The sequence below is a fragment of the Diadema setosum genome, chromosome 5 (assembly GCF_964275005.1).
Source record: "Diadema setosum chromosome 5, eeDiaSeto1, whole genome shotgun sequence".
Classification (NCBI taxonomy): domain Eukaryota; kingdom Metazoa; phylum Echinodermata; class Echinoidea; order Diadematoida; family Diadematidae; genus Diadema; species Diadema setosum.
This window is the reverse complement of record NC_092689.1, coordinates 7,285,985-7,310,878: the sequence shown is the minus strand read 5'-3', so window position 1 is coordinate 7,310,878 and position 24,894 is coordinate 7,285,985. Positions and strand designations below refer to the sequence as shown.

General features: G+C 42.3%; 1 protein-coding gene across 1 annotated transcript; it reads right to left on the bottom strand.

Annotated features, from left to right (window-relative positions):
• Positions 1-827: 827 nt before the first annotated feature.
• Positions 828-14,285, bottom strand: LOC140229043 (solute carrier family 35 member F3-like). The gene is made up of 7 exons (XM_072309303.1): positions 14,183-14,285; positions 10,229-10,631; positions 8,973-9,198; positions 6,266-6,391; positions 5,211-5,400; positions 4,018-4,107; positions 828-2,235 (listed from the first exon to the last, which is right to left on the bottom strand). Exons 1-7 carry the CDS (start codon positions 14,283-14,285, stop codon positions 1,973-1,975), a joined length of 1,401 nt encoding a protein of 466 aa, XP_072165404.1. The 3' UTR covers positions 828-1,972.
• Positions 14,286-24,894: the final 10,609 nt, after the last annotated feature.

Here is a 24,894-nt window from a genome sequence, read left to right as displayed (position 1 = left end):
TATATTTAAAAAAAATATTATCATACATTACTTTACACTAAAAGTTTGATAGGTGGCATTTTATTCACATTCGTCAGTCACCAGTTCACGAGCTCGTAACCACTCTGAAGCGGTTTACTGTTGTTCTTCATTAATTTATCCTTTTCTTATTCTTAATCACTTATTATCATCTCTGACCACTATAATGACACCCAGTCGAAAATATGTATCAATACGTAAATGTCTTGAAGGGACCTTCTTTCTGGTGGTAATGACTGAACATTAATTTTTGTTTTGCTGTTTTCTGGTTTTATTTATTACAATTGTTCCGTTTACCATGCAGGGGCGGATCCAGGAATCCCGTAAAGAGGGGGTGCACGCGCCCCTCCCCCATTTTTCTTTTTCTTTAACAAAAAATAGGGGGGCGCCCAGTGCGCTCCCCCTATACATGCGATTGTATCCGCCACTGTGCTACTATAATAATACCGAGTACCGAGGCAGATGCAATGAACACACTAGTCCCATGGACTTCTTTCACGTTAAGTTTTTTCTTTGATGCACATGATTATATATATCATGTATACAATCATACATCAGTGCAATCTTCACCAATGAATTAAAACGATTCTGACATTGCGTGAGACTAGTCAACGTCAAGGTTGGTCAATATCTCCCCAAACAGGCAGAATTTACCAAAATGAGCAAACAAACAAACAAACAAACACAAACACATACAACAAACAACTTATCGCAAAGTCTTATGGGAGGCGCTTGAAAAGGGGAACTGTTCTAACGAGAGTAGTCACTAAATAACTGCTAGGATGTACAACAAAAATATTTGCTGCACATACTTTCATTTTTATTAAACAATTCAACAACTATACGATTCATTGTATGAATATTGTCTTCACATAGGTTTTCGGGAATGCAATAAATCATAACAGAATATTTCAGACGAACCAAGCTGACGTCACTGAAAGACGCAAAACTTTTTGCCAAAGCCTACGCCTGTATGTTTGTATGTATATGTTCTATTCTATACAGTAAAGAATATGCTTGATTAATTTTTCATTATATGGGTTTTGTGCTCGAACAATCAACTAAACACAATAAACAAAAGCAACTATATTGTAAAGACCACTAAATGTAGGATTATGACTCGCTTTAGTCTTATTTATTTCAAAGAAAATGTTCAGGGCAAAAGTTAATGGCAATTTGGTTCTCATGCATCCATCGTAAGTAACATACAACATATGATTAAATTCGATTATAGACATAAGGATTATATTTGCACATATCATGGAAGTAAATGCAAAGTTGTGATATTTCTTTTTATTTTATACACAGTATCAGTCTTTTCCGTCGTTTTTTACAAATACAAAGAATATAAAAAATGTAGTTCAAATACGTAAGTATCGACATCAAATTTCATTTTGCTACTACTATTCATTCGTATAATATATCTAGGAAAAGTACTGACATAGCATACTCCGTTTGTCAATGCAGCAATCCAGTAAACTCAAACACATAGCATGCGTAGCATCTTAATACGCTTCAAAAGACTCATGATATGATTTATGAGGCTCAACCATCATGCACGCAGTCAGATTTAACAGGATAAAAATGCCCATAAGGAAGTTCGTTTAGGAGAAACAATGACTGCATCAAACTCTCAAAAATGGCCTCTGGTAAAGCTGATATAGATACGAAATATTGACAGCTTATTTTACGCTATTTCATACGAAACGAACAATGTGTGTTAAGGACATAATGCAACTGCTTTACAGAATCCGGACGGTTAAAACAAACTATTCATACACTTACATCAGAACATATGCGAAAGAGGAAAAATAAATACAAGTCATGGCTTTTTTAAACATTAATGCTTCGTTCTTAAACTTAATATCTCTGATTGTAAACACATTATTCACTACACTCAGCAAATAGGACACAACATTCACCAATCAAATGGTAAAAAGTCGTGTGTGATTGTTCACACTGCGTTCCCTGCGTCACCATTTCCCGCCTTATTGGGAGGTTCCATGGTGGGATTATCAATGCCACTATCATTGGACGTATGTCCATCAGCCTTGCCGTCAGGAACCTCGGTATGGGCGTTGGTGGCGGGCTTGCAGCAGTACACTTTCTCCTGCCATCGCTCGGGCATAAGCATGATGAGGAACCCACCGACGATCAGCACCGTGCCGCCGATCTTCCACGGCCCAAAGGCTCGGTCGCGGAATATCAAGTCCACGACTGGAAAATAAAATGGTGGTTGACAGATTAAAGTCAATCTATCTGTTCAGAATAGAGTCCAGTTAGTGCCATATTCTTAAATGATTCTCACAGAAAATAAAGACATGATAAAACGGATTTTCATTATGAAAGACACGTGTAAAGAACTTAATGTTATTATGGAGACACATCTTCCGTATGTCACTATACAAGAAGTTATTGTTCAATACAGATTTTAATGATAGAAAAGGAACCAACTGCCGAGAATTCTGTAGAATATTCATGCAACTGGACAACAGGTAACTGCTTAAAACAGATTCTTTCTTTCATTAGATGTTTCCATGCATCCGTTGTGTTCGGATAAGAATACGTGTTAAACAGGTAGTTTTCCTGCCGAGTTCCATGTCGTAAATACTACATGGACTAAACGACTATGGGCTGAGAGGGCGGCCTTCCCAATCGCCCATACTGCAGAGTGTTTATTATGATCACAATACCATTATACATGTACCGAGTTCCTTTGTCGCTCTGACGGCCCAGTAACGAGCAATTATTGAATTAACTTTTTTTCCTACTGCAATGCACACATGAAACTCAGATTTCATCCATTGTTTTGGCTCCAAAAATCGGAGCAAAGGGCAACGTCTCAATGTGTAAACTTTGATCATGTTCTATCCACGTGTAACAAGGTTTATTGTATACGCGTAAACAATAATTGCTCATCTTTAGAAATATACGGTCGAATCTAACAATTTAAAACAATCACAACATCGACAAGCAGTGCGATACGACGTAAGCCTTATCAGTCATATTTCGATAATAATTTGGCTAAAAACCATTCTGAAAAAAAAAAATGCATCTACATTCATTTTCTGATGCAAGGGAGAATCATTGCATACTTTCCGCTGATTATTTCACCGCCAGGTCTTTTAATCGGGTGCTGTTCGTTATTCCGAAGGTTCGTTATTCCGATGGTTCGTTAATCCCAAACACACACATTCCCTATACCTAGAGGTTCGTTAATCCGAGAATGAAAAAGGGTTCGTTATATAATCCGAACATATGTGGCGTTATTCCGAAGGTTCGTCATTCCGAAGTTTCATTAATCCGAAAATGAAATAGGGTTCGCTATTCCGAAGGCTCGTTTAACCGAAAATGAAATAGGGTTCGTTATTCCGAAGGTTCGTTAATCCGAAAATGAAATAGGGTTCGTTATTCCGACGGTTCGTTGATCCGAAAATGAAATAGGGTCCGTAACTAACCTTCGGAATAACGAGTTTTGTATTTCATTTTCGGATTAATGAACCTTAGGAATAACAAACCTTATCACATTTTCGGATTAACGAACCTTCGGTTCGGAATAACGAATCTTCGGAATAGCGAACCTTCAGATTAAAGAACCTTCGGAATAACGAACTGTAACCTTTTAGTTGTCACTACAAAAGCACATTTTGACCATTGATAGATATAAGTATTTTGATACCCTTTGGCCACGGTCTAAACTCGTCATCCATCCATTATTATGATTATGGCCACGAAGCGGAGACGATGTTTGCTCTTTTCAGGGAGGTGGAAAGAGAACCTCCCTGCTCTTTTCCATAATTACGTCCATTAAACTCCCGCCTTTCCCCATCTAAGACTTTGCTATGTAGAGAAATTCAGAATGAAAATATTGTATGAAATGCAGATCATTATTTCTTTCGTTTAGGCCTACATGTAACGGCAAAAATCCTTTGAATCATGATGGAGTCATGAAAATAAAGAGAAAAAAAAAACTCATGTGCAGTCAAGCAAAGTTCTTACCAGCGTTCAGTGGGATTCCAACCACCGTTCCAAGAGCGATGAACAGCGGAAAGGTGACGGCAATGCCAAAATTGATTAAGAAATTAAAAGCTGCAAAGAAATAGGGCATAATAGACAAAATATTTCATACTGTATTCATATCGTTCAAAGGAACAAGACACGAGGAAAAAATTACAACGCATGCTGTGTGAATTCAGTTGCAATTGTCAGTATCTATTAGTGCGTATATAGTACTATTATCCCAAACATTGTAGCGTGGACACAAGATTAAGTATTGCCGGAATTCACAAAGGTAATACACAGTTTAGTTTAAATACACGGATTAAAGCAATCACAAAATAGGTGTATGGTATACCTTGATGCGCATGAGCCTCTGAGCTTGTGTTCATTATTGGCGTACCTATACGCGATGCGTTGCTCGCATTTAGGCAGTTCAAATAGGCCTAAATGTATAATTAGTAGGCCTACTAGTAATGCATGAACTAGATTGAACCCACCTTTGTGAATTTCTTAACTATATTATTAGAATGTTGCTTTGCGCACGAAGTTCAGCGAGAATTACCTGTATCGAAATTCACATTCAGATAGTATTCTTTGGGTGGAGCACAAACATTTCTGACAATGTAGAACAGAATTACAGTTGCATGGTTATTTCATTAGTATTCTCGTTGGAAAAATGAATAAAGTGGACACTTTTCGTATCGTCTTTGTGTCCTTGTGGAAATGAAAATAGAAATATCACAAACCGAGCAACTTCTGTCATTTTCATTTCAAACTTAGTTTTATATAAATCGGCTTTACAATACATAAGGTTTTGGTCAACCCTATATTATAAGCGTGTTTACAGGTCCATAGGTCTCGGTCAGGATCTGTTCTGCTGGTGTAGAATCATAGAGCTTGCTTCCAAAAGGCGCTAAATCCATTAAAAAATGATGGATTTAGCGCCTTATGGAAGCAAGGTCTTTTATGTCCGGGCACACTTAGGTTACAAATAATAATGTAACCATTTGCGGTATTTGAAGACAATTATTATTTAAAAGCATTTTTCCTGAAAATACTGACTTCTTACTTTATTTCTTTTGGTATATAGTTCACTTCCAGCGCAATTTCGATTATCTCTTCAAGACGCATCCTCCCAGTTGCCCGTCTTACCCCAAATGTTAAGACATTTAGCTACGTTGACCACTCCTTACCCAAGGAGAGCGCAGAACTGCCGCAGAGGTAGTTCCACGGCATGTTCGTCCAGTCCCACTGTTCAAAACCGGTGTAGTAGACGGTAAGTAGAATCGGCCAGAGGAATATCAAGTCGAAGATTCCAAGGAGGGACAGGAACAGGCAAACTTGACCACCGGTCGCATCCCCAATGTACCGCTTGAATAGGACCTTTAAAGGTAAATGTGACGATAAAACAACAATAGTGACCACGCCCACGAGAATCCCCTAGAGTTTCGGCGGTTTACACTCAAGTGGGCACTTGTCATATTTATTGGCCTGGCATTAAATTAAAACAAGAATAATTCAATCTAAAACAAAAAACTAAATAAAAAAAAAAACAACCTAAAATCTAATATGGTACGCATTTTGACAGCTAGGTCAGGAGAGACTTTTGAAACAAGTAACACATTTTGTCTGAGGATTCAGGCACAGGACAGTGCGAGTCCATAGCTTGAATTATTTTATTCCTCTGTAAATGTGCTCCAATACGATGATTGTAGGAGTATACAGGAGTATAAAAAAGCACGATCTTAAAAACGTTATCATTCCCAGCAATTATAGAGTAGAGTAAAACAAAGCATTATTAGTGAGTTTGATGATTGCTGCCATAATCAAAATTACATCTTAGATACGAGTAACGCTATTCTCATGAAACATCAATAACGCTGGCACAACTGCATGCTTTAAAACATTGTATATAATCCCCTTTGGGGGAAACAAAATGGTACTCCGCATTCTCAGCTGTTTCTACTATATATTTTTTCTTGTTTCGTGCAGTTCCAAGTGTTGCTTTCCTTTCTTGAATATAACTATCAAGGACAAAATGGTAATACCAAATGTCTGATCTATACCAGAATATACATGTGTTAGGGCAGATCTTGCGAGGTGCATTTCGAATATCAAAACAAATCTATTTTGACCTACTTTTCACAGACAACTGCATTGAAAAGCTAGGACTAAATTTTGTATCCGGACATAAACCTGTATTCATTCTTCACCGTTTCACTTCTGCATCATCAAATATATGAAATACCTTGTACAAGGCTGATCCGATAGCCGATCCGATAGACAGGGAAATACCGATTATTGTTGTCCCCATGAACCCATCGGCGTAGGAGATGAGAACGATACCTCCTATCGATAGGAGAACCGATACACCCTGTAACAAATTATTAACAAACAAACAAAAATAAAAACGAAAAGAGTGTGTGAAGGGTTGCTATATACAGAGAGTTTTAGTTTACCACGGCCGTCATGTCGCACGTATTTCACGAATTCATCACGCTCTCACTCTGATCTCTGAACTGTCAGAAAAAGGGATATCGATACCTAATCTGATCCTGATCTTTTTTTTTTACATCTATATAAGAAAATGTAATTTGATTTGGCTCTTTGATTCGTAATGAAGAGATCGAATCCCGTTTTAGACAGGAGTGAGTATTCGGAATGTATGCTGAATGTACTGAGTATTCTTATGAAAGACTGCACAGTTTTACCATGTCATGCATGAGTTCCCACAATACCCACACACTCCCCAGCCCATCCGTTGTTTTTCTCCATCATAACGTCTCCCCCTCACTTCCTCCTGATGAATATTAGCAGCCCTGTTTTCACACGTGCCTCATGTTTTCCATATATTTACGTGCCTTTAAAGGGACTACGCAGTGCAAATGCATGTTGTATTGACTCATCATAATACTGGGCCCCGATTGTCACTTACGTGACCAAAATAATGTGTAGTTACGTGCCATATATTTCATAATGATGATGATGATGATGATGATGATAGAAATAATAATTATAATAATAATAATAATAATAACAATAATAATAACGATCATGATAACAATAATTTCCTTTTTTTCTTCAGATTACTTGGATAAGCCTAAAACCTTCCAAACAAAGATTCTGCCAGTGACACGATTCTGTTAATCATTACTAAGTACTTATGAAAAAGAGATGATTTCACTGGCAGAATCTACAGATTTGGTAGATTTTTTTTTGTGGGCGTATCCAAGTAATTTGAAGAAAATTTGTAAATTACTTTTATGATAATCATATGCCACGAATATACGTTATGACGAGAGTATCATAAATCAACAAAAGTCAATAATATGCAGTTGCATTACATAGTTCCTTTAAAACAATACGGTTGGCAGAGTGGTGTGATGATTGAATGACTGGCCTCCAGTGAAAGACCATGACCTGATTGAATCATCAAATTGGGGCATTATTCTCCTCCCTCTACTCCTCTCTCCCTCGCCGCGGTATAAACATCATGATCGCTTCTATTACGTTGTTCTTTCATACTTTACAATGTATTATGATTCATATCCCCTTCTTGCACTATCCCTCTCCCATCGCTTCCCCCTTTTCTCTGTCTCTTTAGAGAAATTATTCTTTAAAGACAAAAAGCTTCATTGTAAGGAAATCAAACACGAAGCAATGCATGGAAAATGATTGATTTTATTTCTAGGATTTAGACGTTGTCACAAAACGCAGACACATGCCAAATCTTCGCTAAATTAGTTTCGCAGACATAAATTCGACAAAAATATACCTTTTGTAAAAATAATAATGATAACAATAATGAGTCTAAACAGTTGTAGTCATTTCATCTGACGACCTTGCAAAATTTATATCATTATTAGTTAAAGCAACAATGATTTTAACATGTTTTTTTTTGTTTTTTTTTTTGTTTTTTTTACAAACCAATATTCAAGGAACGCTAATTTTTCTGTGTAATTCGTATTTCATTTAACCCTTTTCCCCCTGCGCCTTTCGTTTTCAAATGAATTATAAAATAGCAAAGACTCTTCTTTCCTTTTTCGCGACAACAGTGTAAGTGTAAAATTTTCCCGCATTTTATGGTGTGTAATGCAAGCAAAAACTATGTATTACAGGCAACACAAACAGAGAATCTATCACACAATCGCGAATCGACAGTCGGCAAAATAAAAAAAAAACAAAAACGCACGATTCAGCCTACTCCTCTTCTATAAACTTAATGCCGTCCAGAGCACTTCTTTCCACGAGATGAATAGTGTGCTTTAATGATAAAAAAAAAAAAATCGGATGCCGCACTGTTCTTTCAATGTGATCACATTCAGTATGGCATCATAAGAGATAAAAAACGAAGCGGTCCATCTGCTCATCATTAAAATCCTCTTGGAAGGGCAGTGCAGTTAAAATGTTGGCAGTTTCCGAAAGTGAGCTTCCCGTTTGAGTCATGCCAGCCAGATAAATGAAGAGTCAGTTGTAAACAGTGAAAACATACAGCACTATGCATCGTTGTGAGCAAAATCATTACAATTCATGTCTTCCTTGTTCGGGTACTCCCTAAATAACGGACACTGTTATAGCAAAATGTCGTTATATAACAAGGTAAATATTAAGTTGCCTAAATCACTACTATTCAAATCTGTCTTTGATGGCGCAATATATTCTTTGGTTACGACGAAATTTTGATATAAAGAAAGAAAACTGCCGGTCGCGAGGACTTCGTTATAACGGGAGTTGCCTGTACTCAATCCGTCGAAAATTATTTTTTATGAAGAGAAAAACTTTCACATTCTGTATTTATTTTTTCAGTTCTTCCATAACTAAAATTAAAAGAAGCTTGCCGTGAAGATTGCATTTCTCTTGAACCCTTACAGTATTAACACCTTAAAAGAAAACTCATCCTTTACAGATAGATAGGCCTTGGTGTAACGACAGGGTTAAATGATGTCATAACTTACCCGGGCGGGCAATAGCGCCAAACGCTCGTGGAGCCAAACCCACGAAAATACGTAGATGAACGCAGTGTTGCTGGAGAACAGAGCTGTGACGTCAGCCGCGGCTATCACCCCTAGCGCGTAGACGTACATGTAATTGGTCACCATCCAGCACAGAGCGAAGGGCACGACCAAACGGAAGTAATTTTTTGAGGTGAGACCGCGCCTGCCAAAAACAGTCTCCGCCTGCCTGGGGTTTGTGACAGAAATGCGAACATAATTATCTGGCTGTTTGATGTGTCCTTGATGTTTATCAAAACTGCGTCAAACAAAACACAAACTGTTAAATGTTTCTTTACGTCCTTTTGATTACAAATATGTAAGTTTGCTTCAAGACGTAGCTTAATTGTCAATATCTAATGACAAAAATAAAAATGTCAATTTTTGTCTCTCTGACTGAAGCCAACAGCGCGCAAAGGCCATCTAGATATTTTATGTCTATTTTTATCATTATATCGGATAATCACGCGTCATTCTCACGAATTGGTGCTAATGATTACACGCAAACATAAATGAATGAATGAACAATCAAGCAAATACATAAATAAATGAAAAATTAAGCAATAGCAATCATCAGTATCATTGTTATCATTATATTATAAAATGGGTTCAAGAATGTAGCCAATTGGAAGCGCTGAAACGAGTCACGTGTGCTTGTATTAATTTCTCACTAACATCCGGATCCACGGCCGACGTACGTCACAATGTTTGCGCTAGCAGTGCGCACTCAATCAGTTGTTACAAGTGCATCGCGCGCTATCAATCCTGTAAACAACTTCTAGTTCGGGCTGCCGGCCGGCCTTTCTTGTGTGCATAACATGTGTGGCGTACGTATAATACGTACAGTACCTATATGTGCGGGATTTCCGAGTGCGACGTGTTTGGAATGAATATCTTCGGACATCTTGATCCACAAAGGTACGTGAAAAATTGTGTTAGTTTTCGACCCATTTTATAAAACAAATGATGCACAGGATTATTTCGTGGCGTTAGTGGAGACGCAGCTCACTCTCGGGTATTTACAATGTAGTGCAACATGCACTCGGCTTAGCCTCGTGCATGTTTCACAATTGTAAATACCCTCGAGTGCGCTACGCCTACACTAACGCACTCTATCCTGTGCATCATTTGTATACTATCATACATGCAACTAATATTATACCATGCACTGTCATTATGATTCTACGTGATTATTGCTATTTTATGTAATCAAACGATACCTGTAAAGATCTATTGTGCCTTCCTTGCTTCGGCTTTCTTTCTTGAATATCCAGGCACCGACCACATAGAGCGGATAGCACACCATCATCCATAGTGTTCCGAACCAGACGTTGAAGTACGGGGCGCTGAACGTATCCGAGTATGTGCTCTGCGAGAATTGCGTCGATCCGACCCATGACACGGCGATCCCGACCACGATGACGAAGCCGAGAAACGTCTTTCGGAGGGTGTCGAAATTGTTCGTGATCTGACGCGACCTGGCGGCGTCGTCGCCCCGGTTCGATTCACGGTCAACCACGGGTTCATGGCCGTTTGCGTTGACTATTGTGCTATAGTTGGGCGGCTCATCGTCGCTGCCGGCGAGGATGGGCTCGATGTCATCTTTCTTGTCCATGGTTTCCACTGAGATATGACATTGAGAAGATATCAAGACATTTCGAAACCAAAGTCCAAAGAGAAAAAAAATAACCGTTCCTGCTCGTATACTTGTGGAGCAAACCAATTGGAAATCATTCTTCGAAAAATTAGAAATGACAGTACAATCACCTAAAAGACAAAGGAATGGACATGCGAACAAGGTATTTTTTCGCTATTAATTAGCATTATAACTTGCTGAGCATCAAATGTTCCAGACATCATGTACCGGAACAGATATGGGCCCAAGCTAACCCATGGCAAAGTTGCAGTTTGGCGGTGGGCTTTTGTTTTTTTATTTGTATTTATTCTGTGGTATTTTTTTTTAGGGGGGAGGTGTTTTTATCTGAATATGTTTCTGCATTTAGACAGTATTTTGTTTTGCGTATTCACTCTCGAAACATTATCATCTAGTACGTACGCCATCGATGATGACAGTTGTTTATTTCTCTTTCTGCTTCTTCTTTCATTGTTAATTTCATCCTTCTTGAAAAAGAAAACAAAAAACACTATTGAATGGGGAAAAGTTTTGTATTCTTTCCTTATTGTATGTTGACCTTCACATTCAGGAACTACCAGAACCAGACAAACGTATCTATCATACCAGGGAGGTGGAAGGATCCACCTCCCTGATCATACATGGCATTATTGTGTAGGCCTACGTAATGCATGTACGCGTACATACACATAATATATAATTTTTGCTCATTCAGCTTTCTATACTTTAAAATCGTCGCAATAAAACTACTACTACTAGAGTACAATAGTACATTGTAGTACCTATCCATAGAACTGCACAATGACACACGCAAGCACGCACCGCGTACATGGAGTACAAAAACGCAGTATAAACACAGCTCTCTATCCATTATAGAGGGCCATATTGCACGCGTCTACTGATTTTAGAATGACATTGTGTAAGCTCTACCATGTTTTGAACGTACTCACCGTATTGATGGCGTCATCAGCACATCAATCCACATATTGGTAAGACATCTGGGGCATAAATAAAGTATAGTGGCCCTTCTACTAGGTATGTTTCACTTTCGATCCAATTGGGGAAAAGTCCCTTTATGAAGTAGTATGGAACGCTGTGTGTGCATGCAACTCAAACTTGATTGATTGGGCTATAATAACAGTGTAGGCCTACACTATATAGGCATGCTAGGGAAAAATATTTCAAAAGTATGACATACTTGTTACAAAGTAATCTTATAAAATGGATAACTTCAGTTGTCAGGTGGTCATTTTCACCTGAAAATTTGACCTTATTTCGTATGAGAAGACCTGACAATTATATATCGAGATTGCCAAGTCTCTCACCTCACAAAAAACAAACAAACATTGATTTTAGGATTTTCAACACCTAAGTCAATTTTTTAATCAGCATATAAAGGAAAATACAAGTTTGTATCACATTTCTAATACGCACAAGCGCCTATACGATGGGAGGGACGTACACGTGCACCCCTCCCCCCCGGCCCCCCCCCCCCCCCCCACCTTCCTTCGTTCCTCCGGGCGCTCGACGAGGATTGCTCTAACCAGGGAGGTGAGGTGGGGGCTCCCAAACTTATGATTCGACGGGATATATACTAATGAATCAAGAGCACTGCTTTCTCAGTGCATAAACCGACAACACTTAATAGACTTATAGGCCTACTTGAAGCCACGTGTTACGGTTGAAATAATACATTAACACAAAACAGCACCCAGCTATCAAACAGAACTTAAGGGCCTAAAGCAAATTGGCTCAATTCTTGTTCGGCCATCGACCAGCTCTTATCTTCAAGATATGCCACTGCAAAACACATTACTCGCAGGTTCATAGGAAATGCCTGTTTCTTTATCCCTTTCTTCAGACACTCATTTTGCGTCTAATTGTCCCTAAAGTACCGTGAAGCCATGTGCTTAGCTAACTTCCTGTCTTCCTGCCAGTAAAATCAGGAAAGTGAGGGTATAGAGGATAGTGCCTGGGCGATAGCAAAGTTATATTGCCTGCGGTTTGCGGGTGCCCCACACTCTGATGGCGTACCTCTGCAGGACCACGAATACCGGCTTGCTGAATGTCACCTGAAAGTCAGCGTTGTTCGATCGTCTGCTGATATACAGACAGGATTATGCTATTAAATTATTTTTTTTTCATTTAATAGCAAAACTTGTTATGAAGAGACGCTGCTCCCTGACATAACTCTGTCTGCATATTGTTGATCCATATACGATTTCACAAGCTGAGCTGCATAGGACCATGGAAAATACATTGAAATTCTATATCATGATTTTGGGGGATAGATCACATACTGATTGTTTGCTTATAGCTCCTTGTGTATCCCCCCTAAATCTTAGACAGTAACTGTTGATCAACCAGATTTGTCGCCTATAGGTGTTCGCAACGCAAAGTGGCCGAGGATGTTCCTCATCCTTGAAAAGCAAATGGGTCTTTAAAGGGGACCTCCGGGTGATTTTCAGACTTTTACATTTGAACAACTATAAATCAGCTAAACTGAGTACAGAGTTTCAGAAATTATAGTGATTGGGATGAGGAATGAGAATGTTTTCAAAATTTATGACAAAGTGCAATGAACAAGGATGATGACATGGCAGCCTCACCATAAGAATGCATGAGTCGGGGCTCACGGAAGCAGAACAAAACAAGAAGGCATGCATAGATTCTTCACAGGTGAACTTCTTGAGCAAGTGGTCTTGTAATGGAATTGCACTGCTACATTTCAATATATGAGGCTCTAATGTCATCAACACTGTTCAGTGTAATTTGTTTAAGATTTTCAATTTATTGGCCTCTCTGCTCAAGGACCACAACAAGTTCCACGAATCTAAACATGGAGTTGTTGATTTATGTACTACATGATGTGAAATTATGAAAATCGTCCGGAATGTCCCTTTAATGTTTGGTCCTCATGCATGGTGCTTGCGGTGTGTTATAAATTTACGTGGTGATATAGATGACGGGAACTCAATATTGAAGTGAGCGACGGGTGGTATTATCAGGAAAATAAAGATGTGTTAACGTACAATTACATATTTTTACATTTCGCACCAAATATTAACTGAGTACTACCTGATATTATTTTCTTTGTTGGGTATCATAGTTACAATCAGAACAAAGGGCCTCTAGTGCAGTGTCATCAAAAATTATTAGAACGTTGACGAAAACCTGGAAATTTGCTCAATATCTGGGATAGCACGGTGTCATTGGATAAAGCTTTTCCTCTGCTGCACTTGTATTTGAGATATATTACGCAATATTGTACAAACACAGGTCGCCCATCTTTTGAGAAATTGCATGACCATTTTTCTGTTATTTTGTCTCTTATCATAGCCCTTCTTCTCCTGCATGCTCTTCGCTCGTTAAACCAGTTTTGGTATTTTTTTTTTCCTTCATCTTCTTCAACATTATATCATTTGTCTCTACGTACTTTCTCTCGTCTTTCCTATTCATGTATCATTGTCTTTTCTTAACCCAAACTATTAGTATCTCTCTCTATAGGCCTACTTCTCTTTCATCACAGCACGATCCTTACCTTCTTTTAACTCAATCGGTTCCTCCTTAACGTCTGATTTTTTCGTTTCGGTGTTCTCTCCATCTTGAAAGAAGTCGTCTTGTTCACCGTCGACTTTTCCCATGATATTCTTTAACACCCTCTTCTCACGCAAGTTGATCCGACGATGAATTCCAATCAGTTTCTCGCGCTTGAGTTTTCTCCGATGACAACCATGTGAATTCCGCCGTGACACTCTTTGAGCTATTAAGTCGGTAACTTATAGAAGTGAGCAGAGTGAGTTAATTTGACTGATGCAGAAGCACTACAAAATTTCGGACTATCGGAGAAATGACTGTAACTAGCTCAGAGGAAGTTCCCAATCACAGTGATGCTCGGATTGTATGTAGGACACGTCCGTCAGAAAATGAAGTGGGCATGTGGCATGCGCGAAGGAAAACTTAGACATTAAAATAACCACGTGTTTCCAACTTGTGTGCCACTTAGGCCTACTACTAGTATACTGTCTTCAAAAACCGGGTGCGCAGGATATCTTTGCTGGCACGGCACAATCCAACCAACTACAACCATGTGCACTTAACTTTGCTGGTACTTGTAGCCAGTACACATGAAGAGGGGTGGGGGAGTCGTAGATGTGGCCTGATAGGTTTATACTGCGGTTCGACGCCAAATTCTCTACGTCTGCTCTTTACCACAATGAGCAGATAGTGTTTATATATTAATACTAGTCCCACGTGTCATGTGCAGAAATGTAGTTGACCCCACTTCTGCAGCAGAAGCATTCTTTGACTTCGTTTTTACTATCATGTTATACAACCGATTACTCGTGACCGCAAGTTAAATATGGAGCCTGGGAGTTGTGTTATCCACTGGTGAGTCCGTCGATCAACCGTTCAGCGCGGTTATGTTCACACTGTTGGCTAATTCAGAAGGTGACCTCCCTGGCTAAATACACGATCCCTATTAATTGGAAACAATCAAGAATATCATGTATTATACACATTGGCTCGCTTTTCATCGTTTGGCAAGCGGGAGCAGCAAAACTTTGTCAACAGTTTCTCGCAATTTACAAGGCAGTGTAGTTTGAAAAAAAAAAAGAAATCATTAAAACTGAAATAACGTCTATTAATTTGCTTTCCTATCGAGGATAAGAATAAAGCAAAAGAGGCAAAAAGTCAGAAGGATGGGAAAGAAAGCAAACAAATAAATCACTGATAGAGAGAAGAGCAGAAATTTAAAATGTGCAAGAGAAATAAGATGAGTTAATGGGGGCGGAAAGCAAAAAGAAGAAGAAAGAAAGACAAAAAAGTACATTGTGTGGAAGGAGGAAAAAGCACAAAACAATAAAAGAAAGACGAACTCTCTAAAAAAAAATCGAGTGAAAATATTCTCTCATGAAGGAGTATCGGTATTTATATTGAGAAAAGCAAAATATTGGGACGCCCTTCTTCAAGCGCATGAATAGGTGATGAATGACACTGTCATAAATATTACTAATCATACGTAAAGCTGGACGGCCTATATTAGACGCTACTACTTCGTAGAATTTATTTCTGAAATCCAGATTTCTCTCGAAAGCTGCGTGTACTCTCAGAAGAAGCCAGAAAACGATCTTAAAGTAGCATAAATTGTAAATGGAAAGATGATGAAGCCGGGTGAGGCTTAAAATATCATGATTATTACGGCTGTGTGTGAACAGGTACTTACACTGTATTTACGGAAAGGAACAACAAAAGAACTTGAGCTCCTTTTAGCTGGCCAATGCGATCTTTGCCCTTTGCGAACTTTGGCCGCAGAGAAACCCCGACATGCTCAAGAAGCACAGCACATCACCCGGGCGGGGCATCGATACGAGACTTCTTCTTGTTTTTTTTTTTTTTTTACTATAAAAAGTATTCATGTGAAGTTTTCACAACTTCACAATTTCATGGGGCTGGCATTAAATAGGAAATAATCGTCTTCAATTTCCTTCCTTGACTATTTAATCAATCAATCAATCAATCAATCAATCAATCAATCAATCAATCAATCAACCAACCAACCAATGTATCTTTCAATCGTCTATCTATCTGTCTGTCTATTGTAACGGGTTGGTAGTTTGCTGCCACCTACGTTAGGAGAGCGGCTTGGTGACAAACTAGGACAGGCAATCGAGGCAGAGATTGAGCTGTGATAATCGAGATAAATCTACGTGAATCTGGTTTGTATGACAAGTCGATTGTGATTATTTGATTATTTGGTGACATGTGAGACTGTTGATCAATAAAGAATTGAGATATTGACGTTAAATTGATCTGAATTCAAGAATATTTGTGTGTCAGTCCCATGAATGCTTGTGGACGGCGTGGCTGTGCATGTTCTGACTGGTGAAGTACGGGGAAGTGCCGCGTGGTGTGGGCTGTCGTTACATTGGTGGCAGCTGCGGAATTGAGTTTTGATTGGTAACGAGCTCGATTGAACCCAGGTACATAACTAGCCCACAATGGCTTCTCCGTTAGGCCGTTTGGAATATGTTGCCATAGATATAGAAGAAGGGGATTGTTTGACTCAATTGGCAGGGGATATGGCTGCTCAAGTTGTGAATCATTACAGTGATATCGATGATGAGTCACTAATTACCGTGGATGAATACATAAGCATGAGCATCCCATATGTGAATGAAAGGAATGGACTACCCACTAGCCCAAATCCTCGCATTTATAGGCCTGGAGAATATCGGTACTCGCTTGACATGCTACCTCCAAGCACAATGTTGAACAAGGTTGAGCATGGCGAGGGATTTTCAAGGCAGAATTCGTTCACTAGTGCTGATGCGAAAGGAAGCATTGGGACGCACGAGAGGGAGACAACACAAGCACAGGAGCCAGTCGGTATGCGTGCACATACATATGCGCACGAGGAGATCATCCCTACATTTGAACAGCGCACACGAAGACCTCCGCACAATGTATTTATCCCGAACCATACGCCTAGGCCGACGCACGATGCATTTCTCGAGAGCGCTACGGGAAGATCCACGCACGCTGCGTTCATCCAGAAGAACGCTACACCAAGACCAACGCATGATGCGTTCATCCACATCCCTACGCAAAGACGGACGCCAGAGACATCAAACGAGAGCGCTATGCAAGGACCGGCGAATGATGCGTTCCTCACGAGCATTGCGCAAAGACCAACGCATGATGCGTTCATCCACATCCCTACGCAAAGACGGACGCACGAGACATCGAACGAGAGCGCTACGCAAGGACCGGCGAATGATGCGTTCCTCACGAGCATTGCGCAAACACCAACGCATGATGCGTTCATCCACATCCCTACGCAAAGACTGACGCACGAGACATCAAACGAGAGCGCTACGCAAGGACCGGCGAATGATGCGTTCCTCACGAGCATTGCGCAAAGACCAACGCATGATGCGTTCATCCACATCCCTACGCAAAGACGGACGCACGAGACATCAAACGAGAGCGCTACGCAAGGACCGGCGAATGATGCGTTCCTCACGAGCATTACGCAAAGACCAACGCATGATGCGTTCATCCACATCCCTACGCAAAGACGGACGCACGAGACATCAAACGAGACCGCTACGCAAGGACCAACGCATGATGCGTTCATCCACATCCCTACGCAAAGACTGACGCACGGGACGTCAACTGAGACTGCTACGCGAGGACTGACGCATGATGCGTTGCTCGCGAGCGTTGCGCGAAGACCGATACGTGATGCGTCACTGGAGGGTGTTGCGCCAGGGCCAACGCACGATGCGTTCCTCCGGAAACGCGCTACGCCTAGACTAACGAACGAGATATTACGCGAGAATGCCACGCCAAGACCAACGCACAATGCGTTACTCGAGAGCGCTACGCAAAAACCAATGGAGAAAGCGTTCTCAACGCACGGTGCGCAAAGCTCGACGCTTAAGGCGTTCCTCACTCACGATGCCTCAAACTCGACGCACAGTGCACTTCATGAAAACGATGCGCACGATCCAACGCATATTACGTTCCACAAGAGTGACGAGCAAAATCTAATTCCCGATCTGCCCTCCCAGCTAGGTTCGCGAGAACAACCCAACGCTACACAAGAAGAACAAGGACAAGCCCTAACTCACGATGGAGCCTGTTTCCAGCGTGGATGCATGACGCGCTGTGCGTCATCTCTTTCTCCGGTGAGAAATTCACGCTTTGCGTCTTCCGGTCATAGGGGCATCATGATGCAAGAAAGGGAGTCGACTCCAAGGATTAATATGTCAATGGGACATGCACGAGACGAACGGACACCCTTCCTCCCTGAGAAACCTCTAACGGCTGGTGCTTGTAACAGATCTGTGTACAAGCCAGGCAATTTCACTGGACAGGAACCACTTGAATCTTACCTCCATCATTTCGAAGTGGCGGCCGAGATTAATGGATGGAATGCTCGAGAAAAGGTCCTGTTTCTGGCCGCTAGTTTGAGGGGTGAGGCCCAAAGCGTTCTCAGTGAACTTTCTGATGTTCAGCGCAATGACTTTGTGGAACTGGTCTCCGCCCTAAGAGCACGGTTTGATCCTGACAAACAGCTTGAAGTGCTTCGCCTGCAGGTTAAGAACAGACGCCAAAGGAAAGGAGAATCCTTAGTGGAACTGACGCACAGCATTAAGCGCCTAGCAAGACAGGCTTTTCCGAAGGAACAAGAGAGCCTTCAAAGAGTTGTTGCAAGGGATTGTTTTGTTGATGCCCTATCCGACCCAGATGTAAGGTTTGAAGTTCTCAAAGCACAACCCGAGACGATCGACGACGCCTTAAAAGTAGCCGCTCGGATGGATGACCTGAAAGTTGCTGAGAGGTTGAGGAGTGGTCCGGGTCACGTAATGAGGGCCATTCACAAAGAGGAATGCCCTTCGATTGTCCGGGATGCTGGCATACAAGATGTTTTGCAGCAGCTGACCAAAATGATGCATGATCTTCGAGAGAACCTCACTGATTTAAAGAAAAAATCAAGTCAGCAGCCAAACAGCAATGAACAAGGACGCCGACAGGCGGCGAAGAAAGAAGAGGGCTCCACAGACCACAGACCGATCACATGTTGGGCATGTGGAGTTGAGGGCCACATCAGGCGGCAATGCCCATCCAAAGGAGAGAAAATGACAAATCAGGAACCCGACCAGGAAAACTAAGTGGTACTAGTCCTGTGGGTCAGGGGCTAGTAGGGGAAAGGGAAGGACCCAACATAACTGAGCAGGTTCGAGATTTTACTGTGGGAACATCAACAACCAAAGATAATGGCCTCTATGTTCAAGCAACGATTGGCGGATGTCAGATAACGATGCTAGTAGATAGTGGAGCATCTGTAACGGTTGTCAATAGTCGTTTCATTGATAAGATGAATGGTCACAAGCTCATGACCGATGTTGGCATCGAAATGACGGCAGCTGATGGACATGTTGTACCCTTCAGAGGGCAGGGAGAGCTTGAAGTTTGCATCGGAGATACAGTGGACAAACAGATAGTATGGTTTGCTGATGTTACCACAGAAGGGATACTTGGATGCGATTTCCTAGAGAAGTGGAAGTGCCAAATTGACTTCTCCAGGACCGGAATGGTAGTGAACGGGCACTTTGTGCGATGTCAGGGATTGCCATCTTTCCCCCTTTGTTGCAGAGTGAATCTGAGCGAAACTGTGATATTGCCTCCACTGAGCGCAATGGTTGTCAAAGGAGAGATGGAAAGTGAGTTGCCTGACACAAACCTCATGTTAGAACCGTCTAACACATGGAAGGGTGAAGGCAAACTTGTAGTCGATCCAGTTGTTGCAAAATCAGCTGGTAGAGACTTTCCTGTCCGTCTGCTGAATTTGTCTAGTAGTTCAGTGAAACTTTACAAAGGGATGAAGCTAGGAAAATGTGAAGGAGTTGGCGATGTCCAATTGTGCAGGGATGAGTCAGATGAAGGAAGTAGCGTCGGGAGTCACGTCGAGAAAGAAGGATTCAAAGTACCTAGGCATCTGGAGGACGTGTGGAACAAGACTATCACACATCTCAATCAAGAGGAGAAGCACTTACTCGCGGAATTACTGAATAAGCATGCAGATGTGTTTTCTAGTTCCAAAAGTGATCTTGGAAGAACGAACGTGGTTCAGCATCAAATCGACACTGGACCTTCTCCGCCTATTCGTCAACGAGCAAGAAGGCTTCCAGTACACCAGCGCGAGGAGGAGTCAAGGCAGATCGAAGACATGACAGGACGTGGTGTCATTGAGCCGTCGGAGAGCCCATGGGCCTCACCAATAGTGTTGGTGAAAAAGAAAGACGGTTCTACCAGGTTCTGTGTGGACTTCAGGAAATTAAATGCAGTGACAACAAAAGATGCCTTTCCCCTTCCACGTATTGATGACTCATTGGATAGGTTGTCCGGGTCCAAGTGGTTTTCAACTCTTGACTTGCAAAGTGGATACTGGCAGGTAGAGATGACAGCAAAAGATCGTGAAAAGACTGCATTTACTACAGCATATGGTCTCTATCAATTTCGAGTGATGCCATTCGGACTGTGCAATGCGCCGGCCACCTTCGAGCGTTTGATGACCAAAGTACTGGATGATCAGATAGGAAAAATTTGCCTGGTGTACCTTGACGATGTGATAGTGTACAGCACAAGCATTGCTGACCAGCTCAGCAGACTCGACACGATTTTCGAAAGACTCCACCACGCCGGTTTGAAACTCAACCCAACGAAGTGCATCCTCCTACAAAAACAGGTCCCTTTCTTGGGCCATGTAGTCTCAGCAGATGGTGTGGCAACAGACCCTGCCAAAGTCGACTCTGTCGCCAGGTGGCCTACTCCCAAGAGTGTACATGATGTCAGGTGTTTCCTAGGTCTGTGTTCATATTACAGGAAGTTTGTGAAGGGTTTTGGAGACATTGCTCGTCCTCTCCACCGACTAACAGAGAAAGACAAGTCCTTCGTTTGGACTGAGGAGTGCGAGGAATCCTTCGCAAGATTGAAACACGTACTGACAAGTGCCCCCATACTGTCCTACCCTACAGTGGATGATCCATTTGTCCTAGACACTGACGCCAGTGCCAATGGCCTTGGAGCAGTTCTCTCACAAGTGCAAGGAGGAGAGGAACGAGTCATAGCCTACTACAGTAAATCAATGACTAAGGTGGAGAGGCGATATTGTGTTACTCGCAAAGAACTGCTGGCGGTAGTGAGTGGTGTCAAGCATTTTCATCATTACCTCTATGGGCGGAAATTCACCATTCGGTCTGATCATGGAGCACTCCGATGGCTGACTAACTTTCGAAACCCCGAAGGCCAAGTTGCACGATGGTTGGAAATTTTGGGAACCTATGACTTCGTAATTGAACACAGAGCTGGTCAGGTCCATTGCAATGCCGACAGTCTTTCTAGAAGACCTTGCGGTGATTGTGCAGGCTGTCAGCGCCTTGAGGAGAAAGATGTGGCCCAGACCTCCTTCGTATCAGTTGGTACGAATACAGAAGACCGGAGTGTAGTCAATGACAGGGTCCGTGTTGCTGCCATCGATTGCGAAGCGGTGGGAGGAGAAGAGGTAGACATCAGTCCAGCCAAGGCGCTAGAGGAAGAGGAGCAAGAGTGGACACCTTCATATCTCAGAACTACACAGAGTCAGGACCCTGAGCTGAGAATTGTGTTGAAGTGGAAAGAAGACGGAAGACGTCCCTCATGGAATGATGTGGCGTGCCATAGTCCCAGGGTGAAGTCCCTCTGGAGTCAGTGGAATAGAATTGAAGGGAGAATGGGTGTCCTCTACCGCCGCTGGGAATCGGACAGTGGCAGAGAAACACTCTTCCAACTGATCTTGCCCGAGGCTCTGCGCAAGAAGGTGTTTCAGGAAGCACATGATACCAAGTTTGCTGCTCACATGGGGGCAAAGAGGACTTTGGATAGAATTAGACGACGATGTTATTGGCCACACATGCAGAGTGATGTGGAACTGTGGTGCCGTCTATGTGTTGTTTGTGAAGCGAGAAAGAATCCCCCCAAGCACCCTAGGGCACCACTTCAGATTTACAATGTCGGCGCTCCCATGGAACGGGTCGCCCTTGATGTCATGGGTCCCCTACCGGAATCATCTCGGGGCAATAAGTACGTGTTAGTCGTGGCGGACTATTTCACGAAATGGGTGGAGGCCTATGCCCTTCCAAATCAGGAAGCTATGACAGTCGCAAGGGTATTCGTGGAGGAATTTGTGTGCAGGTATGGGGTCCCCCTTCAAGTGCACACTGACCAGGGCAGAAATTTTGAGGCTGCACTGTTCCAGAGCATGTGCAAAGTCATGGGTTCCTCAAAGACGAGGACGACCCCATTCCATCCCCAAAGTGATGGAATGGTGGAGCGCTTCAACCGAACACTTGAGGACCTCCTGGCAAAAACAGTTGCTGATAACCAGCGTGACTGGGATGAATGCCTTCCATTCGTATTGATGGCTTACCGTTCTTCACTACATGAGTCAACCGGATACCCACCCTGTGAACTGATGATGGGCAGGCAAGTGCTGCTCCCTTTGGATTTGCTGATGGGCCGTACAGCCACTCCTGATGAAGCCACCTATCCAGAGTATACCGAACGTCTACTCGACCACATGGCATATACTCATGAACTCACGCGGAGTCATTTGAAAGGAGGTGCTGAAAAGAACAAGCGTGGCTATGATGCACATGTAACTGGCAAGACCCACAAAGTAGGTGATGCTGTATGGCTGCACACCAAACGACGGAAGAAAGGAATGTCGCCAAAACTACAGAAGAGTTGGCATGGCCCATTTTACATTGTCAACGTACTATGTGACGCCGTATATCGCATACAAGAGGGTCCCAGGTCGAAGCCCAGAGTGGTCCACTTCAACAGACTAAAGCCCTTTCATGGCTCCCAACCGCCTGACTGGATCTCTAAGAAAACTGAGAACCATAACAGCACAACGGAAATCGTGAGAGATGCGGCTCAAGATGAGACTACATTGACTGCCAATGAAGATGATGGTACATCTCGGCAGTTCAGCCAGGGCAACCAAACAGAGGAATGCAGCGGAACTCTGAGTGGAGCTAGTGAGACAATGACAGAAGACACAACCACATCGACTGCCAATGAGGATAATGATATATCTCGGCAGTTCAACCAGGAGAACCAGTCATTGACCGGGAGTCCAAAAAGACCGTACGCGGAAGTGGTGGCTCGTTCCAATTCTAAGAACATTAGAGAATCTCACACTGCCATGGCCAAACCGCAACGCACAGATGATGAATTACTTCCCCGGCGTAGTAAACGTATCCGACGTCCTCCGAGTTACTTTATCTCATAAAAAAGCAAGAACGTATTTTTTCCATTATGCTCATCATGTCACTTCATTTTTGCTGTTTTAACACTTTTCTACAGGAGGCCGAGAAGCTACCATGCCGAATGAAGCTGATAAGAAGATAGACGTATGGATGAGATGCACTCAGTGCCATCAACAGTTCGGCAACGTGAGAGATCTAAAGGATCATTCTCGCAGGGATCACCCTGAACGTAGTCATAAGTGTCGGCTGTGCTCCTACAGCACAAATCGGAGATACGACCTTGAGCGGCATCATAGTAAGATGCATCGCGGTGACGCAAAAAGGTCAAGGTCTAGAACGCCGTTGGAGAGACCAACGAAAGAGAGATCGGCAAACGCCACGGCGGGAGAGCAGTCGCGACGGCTGAGCAGTGGTTCTTCGAAAAGGCCAAAGTCCCAAACTCCTGACCCGGGATCCTCTAGCAAGGGAGAAGGACGAAAAACCCAACGAGAGCTGTCCCCATGGGAGACCCGGGCAGAGACACCGTTATCGATCTACGCAGGATCGCCAGAGCCCAGCGTACGCTCGGTGGTGATACAAGCAAAGGCTGACAAGGAGAAGCAGGGTTTGAGGGGGAGACGCCAAAGGGAGTCTGTGGGAGAGCATTACCGTCGCACAACTGAGACTGTGGTTTATCCAGATGGAAGGGTGTACAGACTCGAAACTGAAGAATGGGACTAGTGATTTGAGCTACCGCGAAGATTTGATTAACGTTTCCAGAGTTGTTTGTGTTACTTTAGTTAAACAACAGTTGCGGAAGTATGTGTTGTATTAAATACAAGTTGTTTGTTCAAAGTTGAAGTTAAGGTTAAAGAAGAAAATAACCAGAGGTTGTCGGTAAAGAAGGCGTACTGAAACAATAAGAAGGGACATCAGTCGTTGTTGTTGTTTTGTTTTGTTTTTTGGAATAGTGCACTCGAGGACGAGTTTGTTCTTAAGAGGGGGGTAGTGTAACGGGTTGGTAGTTTGCTGCCACCTACGTTAGGAGAGCGGCTTGGTGACAAACTAGGACAGGCAATCGAGGCAGAGATTGAGCTGTGATAATCGAGATAAATCTACGTGAATCTGGTTTGTATGACAAGTCGATTGTGATTATTTGATTATTTGGTGACATGTGAGACTGTTGATCAATAAAGAATTGAGATATTGACGTTAAATTGATCTGAATTCAAGAATATTTGTGTGTCAGTCCCATGAATGCTTGTGGACGGCGTGGCTGTGCATGTTCTGACTGGTGAAGTACGGGGAAGTGCCGCGTGGTGTGGGCTGTCGTTACACTATCTATCTACCTATCTATCTATTTACCTATCCTTCTTGATAATGCATTTGCTAGTCTGTTCGCCTGCTTTACTGGGGATTTACTCTGTTCGAATTCAAACTGACATCCTCCATG

Bases quoted from the DNA above. Each gene is read 5' to 3' on its own strand.
- LOC140229043 (XM_072309303.1), bottom strand. From the start codon at position 14,285: ATGGGAAAAGTCGACGGTGAACAAGACGACTTCTTTCAAGATGGAGAG. The intron at 5,401-6,265 runs GTATTTCATATA...TTACCTTTAAAG, and splicing joins TCGGATCAGCCTTGTACAAG to GTCCTATTCAAGCGGTACAT. The intron at 2,236-4,017 runs GTAAGAACTTTG...TTTATTTTCCAG, and splicing joins TGGAATCCCACTGAACGCTG to TCGTGGACTTGATATTCCGC.